The sequence below is a fragment of the Neopsephotus bourkii genome, unplaced genomic scaffold (assembly GCF_033783945.1).
Source record: "Neopsephotus bourkii isolate Nb327-2 ecotype Australia unplaced genomic scaffold, CSIRO-AGI_Nbou_v1 NB_62, whole genome shotgun sequence".
Classification (NCBI taxonomy): Eukaryota; Metazoa; Chordata; class Aves; order Psittaciformes; family Psittacidae; genus Neopsephotus; species Neopsephotus bourkii.
In genome coordinates, this window is record NW_026900579.1 from 2,597 (window position 1) to 16,488 (window position 13,892).

Below are 13,892 nucleotides of genomic sequence, written 5' to 3' on the forward strand. Positions count from 1 at the left end.
TGGCTCCAGGCTGGACCCCAGCCACGCTGAAAGCGGCTCCCGATTGGCTCCCATCACTTTCAAAACCTTCCTGCTGATTGGCTCCAGAGCGGATCCCAACTCCATCCCGATTGGCTCAAACCCACTTCCCGCTCATCTCCACCCCAATACCCTTCTCCTGATTGGCTCAACGCTGGATTCCCCTTCCCACCAAACCACTTCTGATTGGCTCCTCCTCGCCCCCCCCCCGCTCCCATTGGACGGCGGCGCCCCCCCCCTTAGTGCAAATGGTTCCTACCTAAAAACGGGGGCACGGAACTGGAAGAACGAATGAAGCGGCGGCGTTGGGGGAGGGGGGGTGGACCCCGAACCCCCCCCATGGCCCCCAGAGCCCCCTTCACCCCCCCCACATCAAGGGGGGGTCCCTGGGGCCACCCCCCCCCCCCTTTTAGTGCTTGTGGGGGGGCCCTCGCTGTGCTTCTCGGTCATAGACGGGGGGGGGCTGGGATGGAAGGGGGGGGGGCTCAGGGTGATGGGGGGGGATGGAGGGAGGGGGGGCAGTGGAGGAGGGAGGGGTCAATGTGTCCATCCTGGGTCCGTGATTGGTTGGCTCACAGTCAGCTGACCCGCTCGGGCACAGGCGTCCTGGTGTCGACCGCTTCGTCGCGGGGGGGGGGCGGTGGCGGCGGCCGCGGCACCGCGGCGCTGGGCGGGGGGGGGGCGGCGGCGCCGACGAGCACGAGGAGGAGGAGGAGGAGGAGGAGGAGGAGGAGGAGGAGGAGGAGGAGGAGGAAGCAGCGTCCTTGGCCTCGGGGTCCCCCCCCGGCGCCCGCCCCAGCGGAGTCTTTGCCGTGGCGCAGCCGTCGGGGGCGGCCGCGGCGCCGCGGTGCTGGGAGCAGCCGCTGCAGTCCTGCGCCGCGGGGGGGGGCGCGGCGGCGGCGCTGCCGCTGTCCTTGGGGCTGCCCGGGGGGGGCTCGCTCGGCACCGGAGACCCCCCCAGCTCCCTCCGGCCGGGCGCCGGCACCGCGGCACCGCCACCACCGCGCCCTTTGGGGCTGCCGCGCGCGGCGCGAGGGCTGCGGGGACCGCGTTCGGGCGGCGCCGGTACCGGTTTGGCCGCCTCCAGCAGCGCCGGCTCCCGCGTCTTCCTCTTCTTGATGGGCAGCACCGTCTCCTGCACCGCGGGCGCCGCCGCCGCCGCCGCCGCCTTCTTCTTGGCTTCGGCCGCCGCCGCCAACGCCGCCGCTCCCCCGCCGGTGCCGGCGCCGCCGGGCCCGGTGCCTGCCGCCGGTTTGCGGCCTCGCTTCTTGGGCGCCGCCCCGTGCCGGTCGGGCTCCGCTTTCCGCTTCCGGCCGGGGCGCTTCACAGCCAGGACCTGCGCCGAGGTGGTGGCGGCTCCGGCGCCGCTTCCGCTTCCGGCGTCACCGGCACCGCGTGCGCCGCCCGCGAACGGCATCTTCACCAGGAGCTTGGCCGGGCTCTTCTCCAGCGCCCCCCCGCGCTTGGGCACCGCCTCGGCCGCCGCCTTGGGGGCTTTGGGGGCGCCGCTGCCCTTGGGGCGGCCGCGGCCTCGCCCGGTGCCGGCGCTCTTGGCGCCTTTGGGCTTCTTGGGCGGGCGCTGCTCGCGCCGCGAGGGGCTCCCGCGCCCGGTGACGGTGAAGTCGAAGTCGTTGGGGTCCAGGGAGGTGTCGCCGACCTTCTCGAAGTAGGCCACCAGCTCCACCTTGGAGCGGAACGCCTTCCCCTGCGGGCTGCGGCGCCGCCGTCACCGCCAGCGCCGGGAACCGCCGACGGCACGGGGCAGCGCGGGCCCAGGGTGTCCCGGTGCGTCCCAATGCATCCCCAACACATCCCAATGCATCCCAGTGCGTCCCAATGCATCCCCATGCATCCCAATACACCCCACAACCCTATTGGTACCATCCCAGTGCGTCCCAGTGCATCCCAATGCATCCCAGTGCATCCCAATTTGTCCCAGTTCATCCCAGTGCGTCCCAGGGCATCCCAATGCATCCCAATACATCCCCATGCATCCCAATGCATCCCACTGCATCCCAATGAGTGCAAACACGTCCCAATGCATCCCCATGCATCCCAATACACCCCACAACCCTATTGGTACCATCCCAGTGCATCCCAGTGCATCCCAATACATCCCCATGCATCCCAATACATCCCCATGCATCCCAATGCATCCCCATGCATCCTAACACACCCCACAACCCTATTGGTACCATCCCAATGCATCCCAGTGCATCCCAATGCGTCCCATTGCTTCCCAATACATCCCAATGCGTCCGCAATGTGTCCCAGTGCATCCCAGTATGTCCCAATGCGTCCCCAACACGTCCCAACGCGTCCTAGGGCATCCCACTATGTCCCAATACATCCCAATGCGTCCCCAGTGCGTCCCAGTGCATCCTAATGACTCCCAATGGGTCCTAATGCGTCTTAATACATCCCAATGCATCCTAATGCATCCCAGCACCACTCTGATACCACCCTGATGCCTCCCAGCATGCTCCGCTCCCATCCCCATCCCGGTGCATCCCATCCCATTCTGCCTGCATCCCATCCCCATCCCGTCCCCATCCCATCCCCCCCCCCCCCCATCCCCTCCCCCCCATCTCCTCACTTGATCAGGTAGACGTCGAACTTCCCCGCCGAGCGCCCCGATTTCCTCTGCTTCAGCTTCCGGGTCCAGCCCTCGGGCAGGGTGGGGTCCTCGTACATGGGCCCCCGGTCCCTGATGATCGAGCGCCGCTGCTTGGGCGACGCCGACGCTTCCGGTGCCGCCGCCGCCGCCGCCCCCCCCTCCGAGCTCTCGGCTTTCCCGGCCTCGGCCGGCTCCGGCTCCGCCTCCGGCTCCGGTTCCGGTTCTGGCTCCGGTTCCGGCTCCGGTTCCGGTTCCGGCTCCGGCTCCGGCCCCTCCCGGCGCTCCCGTTTCAGCTTCTTGGCCTTGGGCGCCCGCTCCCGCACGGCCGAGAGCGGCTCCGGCTCCGGCTTCTCCTCCCTGCGGGGACCGGGAGAAAGGATACGGGTATGGGATGTGGGATATGGGTACGGGATATGGGATACAGGTATGGGATGTGGGTATGGGATGTGGGATATGGGATATGGATATGGGTACAGGATATGGGATGTGGGATGCAGGATACAGGTATGGGTATGGAGTACAGGATGCAGGATATGGGATAAGGGTGGGTGGGATGGGGACAGGAATGGGATGTGGGTATGGGATACAGGTATGAGATACGGGATGTGGGATATGGGTGTACGGGATGGGGACAGGAATGGGATGTGGGATACGGGTATGTGATACAGGATACAGAATACGGGTATGGGATACGGGATGTGGGATATGGGTATGGGATACAGGATACAGTGTAAGGGCGTGCAGGATGGGGACGGGAATGGGATGTGGGATACAGGAATAGGATACGGGAATGGGATACAGGATGTAGGATATGGGTGTGCGGGATGAGGATGGGAATGGGATGTGGGATACGGGTATGGGATAAGGGTGTATGGGATGGGGACAGGAATGGGATGTGGGATGCAGGATACGGGTATGGGATGTGGATATGGGATACAGGACACAGTGTAAGGGTATGCAGGATGGGGACGGGTATGGGATGTGGGATACAGGATACAGAATACGGGTATGGGATACAGGATGTGGGATACAGGATAAGGGTGTGTGGGATGGGGACAGGAATGGGATATGGGATACGGGATGCAGGATACGGGATAAGGGTGTGCAGAATGGGATACAGGAATGGGATACGGGATGTGGGGTACGGGATAAGGGTATGCAACATGCGGTATAGGATACAGCATGTGGGATATGGGATGCGGGATATGGGATACGGGTGTGGGACGCACAATAAGAGACCCGGATACGGGATATGGGATATGGGATACGGGTATAGGGGATGAGACGTGGGATACAGGTACGGGATAGGGGATGCAGGATATGGGATGTGGATAGGGGATAAGGGTATGGGATATGGGATGTGGGGTACGGGATAAGGGTATACGATAGGGGATATGGGATACGGGATAAGGATATGGGGTACGGGATATGGAACGTGGGATACGGATATGGGATATGGGTATGGGGCAAGGGATGTCAGATGCGGGACACGGGTATGGGATGCGGGATAAGGGATATGGATGTGGGATACAGCATAAGGGTGTGGGATACGGGATATGGGATGGGGACACGGGGTATGGGATATGGGATATGGGATGGGGACACGGGGTATGGGATATGGGATGTAGGATACGGACCCAGGACCCGGATCCGGACCCAGGCCATGGGGCATGGACATGGCCCAGAGGCCATGGGGGGAGCCCCAAACCCACAGCACCCCCCCCCCCAGGGCCCATCCCATAATGACCCCCCTGGGGTGAGCCCCAATGGGACACGGGGGGGGAACCCCGGCTCCAGGCTATGGGATCACTGGGAATGGGGATGGAGCCCGGAGCTGGGATGGGATGGTCCCAATGGGATGCTCCTATGGGATGGTCCCTATGGGATGCTCTCTATGGGATGATCCCAATGGGATGCTCCCTATGGGATGGTCCCTATGGGATGGTCCCTATGGGATGCTCTCTATGGGATGCTCTCTATGGGATGATCCCAATGGGATGCTCCCTATGGGATGGTCCCTACGGGATGCTCCCTATGCGATGTTTCCTATGGGATGCTCCCAATGGATGCACCCAATGGGATGTTTCCTATGGGATGGTCCTAATGGATGCTCCCTATGGATGCTATCGATGGGATGCTCTCTATGGGATGCTCCCTATGGGATGCTCCTATGGGATGGTCCCTACGGGATGCTCCCTACGGGATGCTCCCTATGGGATGCTCCTATGGGATGGTCCCTACGGGATGCTCCCTACGGGATGCTCCCTATGGGATGCTCCTATGGGATGTTCTCTATGGGATGGTCCCTATGGGATGCTCTCTATGGGACGCTCTGGGTGTCGGGCTCGTCCCGATGCCACCGGGATGCTCGGGCTGTGCCGGGATCAGGTCCATGGCCCCGGGAGCAGCGATTTGGGGCGATTTGGGGCGATTTTGGGGCGATTTTGGGGCGATTTTGGGGCGATTTGGGGCGATTTTGGGGCGATTTGGGGCGATTTGGGGCGATTTTGGGGCGATTTGGGGGATTTTGGGGACTTTCGGGATCGTTGGGCAGGAATTCGGGGCCGGTTTCGGTGTTCCCTGGGGTTTGGGCCCCGTTTTGGGGCATTTCGGGGCGATTTGGGGCCCGGCGGCTGCGATGGCCTCGGGCTCATTTTGGGGCCGATTCGGGGGGTTTTGGGGCACAAGGGACGGGGCGGATTTTGGGGCGGTTCAGGGCGATTTGCGCAGCGCGGGAGGGCCACATTTTGGGGTGTTTGGGGCCGTTTCCGGGTGTTTGGGGCCGCGGTGGCCGGGAGCGTTTTGGGGCCATTCAGGGTAATTTGGGGGGAATTGGGGCACCCCAAAGGCCACATTTTTGGGGTGATTGGGGCTGGTTCGGGGCCCATCGGCAGCGCCGCGCTCGGGAGCGTTTTGGTGCGATCCGGGGCGTTCTGGGCCCCGTGCGAGCGCCGTTTTGGGGCGGATTCGGCCGCTTTTGGGGTGTTTCGGGGCGCTGCGGCCGGGAGCATTTTGGGGTGATCGGGGCTGTTTCGGGGCACCCGTTTTGGGGTGAATTCAGTGGGGTTTTGGGGTGCACCGCGATTGGGGGGGTGTTCCATGAGGGGGCGGGGTCCCCATTCCCTGTCCTGCAAAGGGGGGGTTCCCATTGGGGGGGGTCCCCATTAAAGGACCCGCAAAGGGGAGGGGGGGTCCCCCCATTGGGATGGGGGGGATCGGGCTCCGACCACGCCCCCCTCGGGGTGGGGGGGGGTCCCGCTCTCGGGGCGCACTCGGGGGGGCCTCGCGCCGGGGGGGCCGCTCCCGTCCCCGCTCCCGTTCCCGGGGGGGCCGCGGCCGCTTGTGACGCACTCGGAGCGCGCCCCCCCCCCACCCCGCCCCCCCCCCCCCCCCCCGCCCCGTTCCTCCCGTTCCCGCCCGGGCGCGCGCGCGCGGCGGGAAACCGGAGTTGGGGGGGGGGGGCGGGGACGTGTGGGGCGGGAAATGGGGCGGGGGGGGGGGGGCCGCGCGCGCGGGGTCTGGCGGCGGCGCGCGCGCGCGCGGGAAAACAAGCGGCGGGACCCCCGCCCCCCCCCCCTTCCTCCCTTCCCCTCTCTCCATTTACAGCCCCCCCCCCCCCCCCCCCCCCCCCCCCCCCCCCCCCCCCCCCCCCCCCCCGCGCCCCCCCGCCCCCCCCCGCACTCACATCCTCTCCCCGGCCCCGCTCGGCGCCGCCGCCATTTTCTTCGCAGCGAAGAACCCGCGGGGGGGGGGGACGGGGGGGGGGGACGCGAAAGGGGGGGGGACGCCGGGGGGGGGGGGGGGGGGAACGCGGAAGAAAGGGGGGGGGCCCCGAACGGAGCCCGAGAGCGAACCCGGAGCTCCCCGCGCCCCGCCCCGCCCGCGCTGCGATTGGCTGCGGCTGCCGCCGCTCCGAGCGCCGCCGAGAGGTGATTGGCTGCGGAGCGCGGCCCCGCCCCCTCCGGCGTGGGAGGGGCCGGCGCGCTCCCGGCGGCCGTTGGAATTGGCGGGAAGCGCTGTCAGTTACGGCGCGCCAAAGGGGGCGGGGCCGGCCGAGCGCGCGCGGCCGCCCGTTGGGCCCGCGCTGGGACGGGGAGACCGGATTGGTCGGGGGAGGTGCCCGTCAGTGACGTCACCAAGCAGGGGGCGGGGCATCGGACGCGTCCTCCCTCCTCCCACCCCCCCCCCACCCTCCGCGATCGCGTTTGAAACGCAACGGCCGGAACGGGCCGGGGGGCGGGGCCGCCGCTGCCCCCCAAGTGCGTCCGGTGCCCCCCAAGTGCCGCCCCTGCCCCATTGGAGCCGCCGCTGCCCCAGAGGCGCCTCCTCGCTGCCCCACAGCGACTGCAGCTGCCCCACCGCTGCCCCACCGCTGCCCCACGGCTGCCCCACGGCTGCCCCATGGCTGCCCCATGGTGTGGTGTGGTGAGACCCCCCCCACACCATTGCCCGGGCATGACAGCCCCACACCTGCAGCCACACGGACACCAGTTACGGGCTCTATGGGTCCCAGTGCTCCCAGTCTGCCCCCCCGTCCCCCCGCAATGGGGCAGCCCCACAGCACCCCCCATCGGGGCCGGAACCGTGTCAGCTCCGGTTGGGATTTACCCCTAATCCCAGCCCAGGATCCGCTTAAGGCCGGGATTAAGGCGCTGCTCAGGCTGACACCCATGGGTGCTGCCCCCCCCCCCCCCCCCCCCGGACCCCCCCATTGACCACATGGACCCCCCCATTGGACCCCATTGTCCCCATGGGTCCTTCCCCCACCCGGGTTTGGGGTGCAGGGGGGCCGCAGGATGGAGTCACTTTGGGGGTGCCGTGGGGCGGGATTGGGGGGTCCCCATTGGCGCCCATTGGAGGTGCCGGTGCTGATCCCGGCGCTGATCCCGGTTTGATCCCGGCCTCATCCCGGCGCTGATCCCGATTACCGGCCCCAAAGCCGCTTCCCGGGTGGTAAAACCCGGATGAGCCGGATCGGCCCCGCGGGATAAAAGGGTCCCCCCGGGAGCCCCCGACCCAGCCGCATCCATTGGGGCCGGTACCCGGCACCGCGCGGCCGCTCCTGGGCCCCTCCATCCAATCCCGTCCATCCGTGTGCCCGTCCACCCCATCCCGTCCCATCCCATCCATCCAATCCCGTCCATCCTTGTGCCCATCCAATCCCATCCCATCAATCCATCCCGTTCCATCCATCCCATCCATCCCATTCCATCCATCCTTGTGCCCATCCATCCCGTCCCATCCGATCCATCCCATTCCATCCATCCCATCCCATCCAATCCCATCCCATCCATCCTAGTGCCCATCATTCCCATCCATCCCATTCCCATCCATCCCGGAGCTCATCCATCCCAAAGCCCCATCCCTCCTCCGTCCATCCCATTCCATCTGCCCTAAACCCTCATCCCCCCATCTGTCCATCCCAATCCTCTACCCAGGTGTCCGTCCATCCCATCGCATCCATCCCTGTGTCCGTCCATCCCAAATCTCCATTCCTCTATCCATCCATTCCATCACACCCATCCCACAGCCCCATCCCATCCGTCCCCATCCCATCCATCCCATCTCACCAAATCCACCCTATCCATTCCATTCCCATCCCATCCATCACACCCCATCCCATCCATTCTAACCCCATCCCATCCGTTCCCATCCCATCTAATCCACCCCATCCTGTTCCATCGATTCCTGTCCCATCTATTCCCACCCCATCCCACTCATCCCATCCCACTCAGTCCATCCCCATCCCATCCATTCCCATCCCATCTAATCAACCCCATCCTGTCCCGTTGATTCCCATCCCATCCAATCCAACCCATTAATTTGATTCCCACCCCATCCCATCCATCCAATTCAACCTATCCATTCCATCCCCCTCTCATCCATCCCATTCCATCCATACCCATCCCATCCCCATCCCATTCATCTCCATCCATTCCCACCCCATCCAAGCCATCCCATCCAATCCAATCCAACCCATCCCATCCATCCCCACCCCATTCACCCCATCAATCCCCATCCATCCCATCCCATCCAATCCATTCCCACCCCATCCCATTGACTCCCATCCCATCCATTCCCATCCCATCCATTTCCATTCCAATCCATTCCCATTCCCATCCATCCCATCCCATCCCCCCCATGACCATGCTCCCCCCCGATGAGCTCCCCGATGATTTCTACCTCCCCATGGCGGTGCCGGGGGGGAACCTCTCGGCCCTGAGCCCCTTCCTGGTGCCGCAGACGCACCTGGGCAGCGCGGGGCTCTTTGGCGCCATGGCGGCCTTCATGGCGGCGCTGGTGGCGCTGGGGGTGCCGGTGAACGCGCTCACCATCGCCTGCAGCGCGCGGTACCGCAAGCTCCGCTCCCACCTCAACTACATCCTGGTGAACCTGGCGCTGGCCAACCTGCTCGTGCTGCTCGTGGGCTCCACCACCGCCGCCTACTGCTTCGCCAGGACATACTTTGTACTGGGGCCGGCGGCCTGCAAGCTGGAGGGCTTCATGGCCACCCTCGGAGGTGCGCAGGGCAGGGGGATGGGATGGGGGCAATGGGGTGGGAATGGGGTGGGCATGGGGGAATGGAGATGGGGGAATGGGGATGGGGGGTTGGGGATGGGATGGGGATGGGATGGGGATGGGATGGGGGTGATGGTTGGGATGGGATGGAAATGGGGATGGGGATGGGGTGGGGATGGGGTGGGATGGGATGGGGGGATGGGGATGGGGATGGGGATGGGGTGGGCATGGGGGAATGGAGATGGGGAATGGGGATGGGATGGGATGGGGGCAATGGGGTGGGAATGGGATGGGGATGGGGACGAGATGGGATGGTGGTGATGGTTGGGATGGGATGGGAATGGGGATGGGGATGGGGATGGGGATGGGATGGGGATGGGGGGGGATGGGATGGGATGGGGATGGGATGGGGATGGGATGGGGATGGGGATGGGATGGGGATGGGGTGGGGATGGGATGGGATGGGGATGGGGATGGGGATGGGGATGGGGATGGGATGGGGATGGGGTGAGGATGGGGGTGGCAGGGATGGGGTGGGGGTGATGTGGGGGTGGGGATGTGGTGCAGAAGGACACAGGAGCGTGGGGATGTTGGGGTGGGAATGAGGGCAATGGGGATGGGGGTGATGGGGATGGTGGGGATGGGGCAGGGGTGATGGGGATGGGATGGGGGTGAGGGTGATGGGGATGGGGGTGATGGGAACGCGGGTGTGGGGCTGGAGGCGTGGCCACGGTGTCACTGTGCTGGTGTCCTGCATCCCGCATCCATATCCCATATCCTTGTCTCCCTATCCTATATCCTTATCCCATATCCATGTCTCTGTATTTCTCTATCCCATATCCCTGTATCCCATGTGTCCCTGTCTCCCTATCCCTATCCCATGTCCATGTCTCTGTATCTCCCTATCCCATACCCATGTATCCGTATCCCATGTCCTTGTATCCCTATCCCATACCCATGTCTCTGTATCTCCCTCTATCCCCTAACCCTGTCCCCCATATCTCCCATATCTCCCATATCTCCTGTACATCCTATCATGTATCCTGTGTATTTTGTGTATCCCATCATATATCCCATCATATATCCCATACATCCCATTTATCCCATATATCTTGTGTATCCCATCATATCTCTCATGTATCCCATGTATCCCATCATGTATCCCCTCATGTATCCCATGATGTACCCCATGATGACATACCCTGTGATGATGCATTCCATGATGCATCCCATGACGTATCCCATGTATCCCCTCATGTATGCCATGACGTATCCCCTCATGTACCCCATGATGATGTACCCCATGATAATGTACCCCATGCTGTATGTATGTATGTGTATGTATGTGTATGTATGTGTATGTGTGTGTATGTGTATGTGTGTGTGTCCCAGGCATGGTGAGCCTCTGGTCCTTGGCCGTGGTGGCCTTCGAGCGGTTCCTCGTTACCTGCTGTACCCCATGATGACGTGTCCCCTGTATCCCCTGTATCCCCATCATGTACCCCATGTTGTACCCCATGTACCCCATGCTGTGTGTATGTATGTGTATGTATGTGTATGTATGTGTATGTATGTGTATGTATGTGTATGTATGTGTATGTGTGTGTATGTGTATGTGTGTGTGTCCCAGGCATGGTGAGCCTCTGGTCCTTGGCCGTGGTGGCCTTCAAGCGGTTCCTCGTTACCTGCTGTACCCCATGATGATGTGTCCCCTGTATCCCCATCATGTACCCCATGTACCCCATGTACCCCCTCATGTACCCCATGCTATGTGTGTGTATGTACCCCCCCAGGCATGGTGAGCCTCTGGTCCTTGGCCGTGGTGGCCTTCGAGCGGTTCCTGGTCATCTGCAAGCCCCTGGGCTCCTTCTCCTTCCGGCCGGGCCACGCCCTGCTCGGCTGCGCCCTCACCTGGGCCTGCGGCCTCGCTGCGGCCACGCCCCCGCTGCTGGGATGGAGCCGGTAGGGGCGGGGCCTCGGGAACGGGGCGGGGCCTCGGGAACGGGGCGGGGCTTGGGGAGAGGGGCGGGGGCTCAGGGGAAGGGCCGGGACCTGAGGGGAAAGGGCGGGGGTTGAGGGGAGAGGGGCGGGGCTTGAGGGGAAGGGAGGTGCTTGGGGAAAGTGGGCAGGGGCTGAGGGGGAGGGAGGTGCTCGGGGAAGGGCGGGTTTATAAAGGAGGGCGGAGCTTGAGGGGGAAGGGGCGGGGCTTGTGACAGGGGTGGGGGCTGAGGGGAAGGGGCGGGGCTTGAGCGGAAGGGAGGTGCTTGGGGAAAGGGGGAGGGGTGTAAAGGAGAGCTTGACAGAAAATGGGCGGGTCTTGGGGAAGGGGCGGGGTTTGGTGGTAGGGGCAGGGCTTGAGGGGAAGAGAGGTGATTGAGGGCTGGAGGGGCGGGGCCCGATGAGAGGGGCGGGGCTTGGCTCGGAGGGCGGGGCTTGAGGTCTTGGCGCATGTAGGAGCACGTTGGAGCACGGTGTCACATGTTGTTCTGTGTTGTTGCATGCTATTACAAGTTATTGCATGTTGACACAGGTTGTCTGATGTTGTCTGATGTTGTCTTACATTATTACACATTATCACATGCTGCTCCATTTTATCCTGTGTTGTCCTGTGTTCTCCCATGTTCTCCTGTGTTATCACATGTTATCCCATGTTATCCTGTGTTATCCCATGTTCTCCCATCTTATCACATGTTATCCCATGTTCTCCCGTGTTATCTTGTGTTATCATGTGTTATCACGTGTTCTCCCATGTTATCTCATGTTCTCCCATGTTACCCTGTGTCCTCCCGTGCTATCCGGTGTTATCACATGTTATCATGTGTTATCCGGTGTTATCCCATGTTATCATGTGTTATCCTGTGTTCTCCCGTGTTCTCCGGTGCCCTGCGGTGTCCTCCCGTGCCGTGCCCTTGGCTCAGGTACATCCCCGAGGGGCTGCAGTGCTCCTGCGGCCCGGACTGGTACACCACCAACAACCGCTGGCACAACGAGTCCTACGTCCTCTTCCTCTTCCTCTTCTGCTTCGGGGTCCCCCTCAGCGTCATCGTCTTCTGCTACGGCCGCCTCCTGCTCACCCTGCGCAAGGTGCGCCCCGCAGCGCCCCGCAGCGGACACAGGGACACATAGCACCCATAGCGACCCATAGCGACACATAGCGACCCATAGCGGACACAGCGACACATAGCACCCATAGACACCACATAGACACCCCATATCTCTCTCTCTGTCAGGTGGCACGTCAGCAGGAGCAGTCACTGTTGATGCTATGGCTCCGGGTGCCCCATAGATACCCCATAGACCCCCCATAGACCCCCATAGACACCCATATCCCTCTCTCTCAGGTGGCCCGGCAGCAGGAGCAGTCACTGTTGATGCTATGGCCCCGGGTGCCCCATATCCCCCCATAGATACCCCATAGATACCCCATAGAGCCCCATAGATACCCCATAGATACCCATAGAGCCCCATAGCTATCTCTCTATCCCCCCGCAGGTGGCCCGCCAGCAGGAGCAGTCACTGTTGATGCTATGGCTCCGGGTGCCCCATAGAGCCCCATAGATACCCCATATCTCCCCATAGAGCCCCATGTCTCCCTCTCTCAGGTGGCTCGCCAGCAGGAGCAGTCACTGTTGATGCTATGGCTCCGGGTGCCCCATATCCCCCCATAGAGCCCCATATATCACCCATATTGATCTCCCCATTGCCCTGCAGGTGGCTCGCCAGCAGGAGCAGTCGGCCAGCACGCAGAAGGCGGAGCGCGAGGTCTCGCGCATGGTGGTGGTCATGGTGCTGGGCTTCCTGGCCTGCTGGGGGCCCTACGCCGCCTTCGCGCTCTGGGCCGTGGCCAACCGCGGCCGCGCCCTCGAGCCCGCCCTCGCCTCCGTGCCCTCCGTCTTCTCCAAGGCCTCCACGGTTTACAACCCCGTCATCTACGTGCTCATGAACAAGCAGGTACAGGGAGATATGGGGGTCTATGGGGGTCTATGGGGGTCTATGGGGGTCTATGGGGCTCTATGGGGCTCTATGGGGCAGCTATGGGGCAGCTATGGGGAGAGAGCTATGGGGGTCTATGGGGGCCTCCACGGTTTACAACCCCGTCATCTACGTGCTCATGAACAAGCAGGTGTGGGGAGCTATGGGGCAGCTATGGGGCAGCTATGGGGCAGCTATGGGGCAGCTATGGGGCAGCTATGGGGGTCTATGGGGCTCTATGGGGGTCTATGGGGTGTCTATGGGGTCTCTATGGGTCTCTATGGGTCTCTATGGGGTCTCTATGGGTCTCTATGGGCTCTATGTGTCTCTATGTGTCTCTATGTGTCTCTATGGTCTCTATGTGTCTCTATGGGTCTCTATGGGTCTCTATGGGTCTCTATGGGCTCTATGTGTCTCTATGGTCTCTATGTGTCTCTATGGGTCTCTATGGGTCTCTACCCCAACATGGGTGATAAGTTTTTAAATATGAGAAAAATATGGTGGAAAAGGAAATCAAAAAAGGTTCAAAATACTTAGAAATGGGCAAAATGTCTGAAAACAGGAAAGAATTGGGCAAAAATTAGTAAAAAAAGGAAAAAAGTCTTAAAATTTGGTGAAAATTGGCAAAAACATGATAGAAGTTACAAAAATGGCTTAAAATGAGTTTCAAATGGGCAGAAAAGGGATAGAAATGGCAAAAACTGTTTAGAAATAGCCCAAGATGGCTTAAAAGTGTTTAAAAAATGACAGAAATGGGTCAAAAAGG

General features: G+C 62.4%; 2 protein-coding genes across 2 annotated transcripts; one reads left to right on the forward strand and one right to left on the reverse strand.

Annotated features, from left to right (window-relative positions):
* Positions 1-252: 252 nt before the first annotated feature.
* LOC133212166 (methyl-CpG-binding protein 2-like) lies at positions 253-2,850 on the reverse strand. Its single transcript, XM_061353246.1, is given in 4 exon segments — positions 253-446; positions 448-480; positions 482-1,730; positions 2,615-2,850. Coding segments are annotated over 4 exon segments (1,569 nt in total). The 5' UTR covers positions 2,713-2,850; the 3' UTR covers positions 253-257.
* A 5,926-nt stretch (positions 2,851-8,776) lies between these two features.
* LOC133212173 (blue-sensitive opsin-like) lies at positions 8,777-13,123 on the forward strand (the record flags this gene model as incomplete). The annotated part of the gene is made up of 4 exons (XM_061353261.1): positions 8,777-9,155; positions 10,948-11,116; positions 12,073-12,238; positions 12,866-13,123. Coding segments are annotated over exons 1-4 (972 nt in total), but the record flags the coding sequence as incomplete, so codon positions are not given.
* Positions 13,124-13,892: the final 769 nt, after the last annotated feature.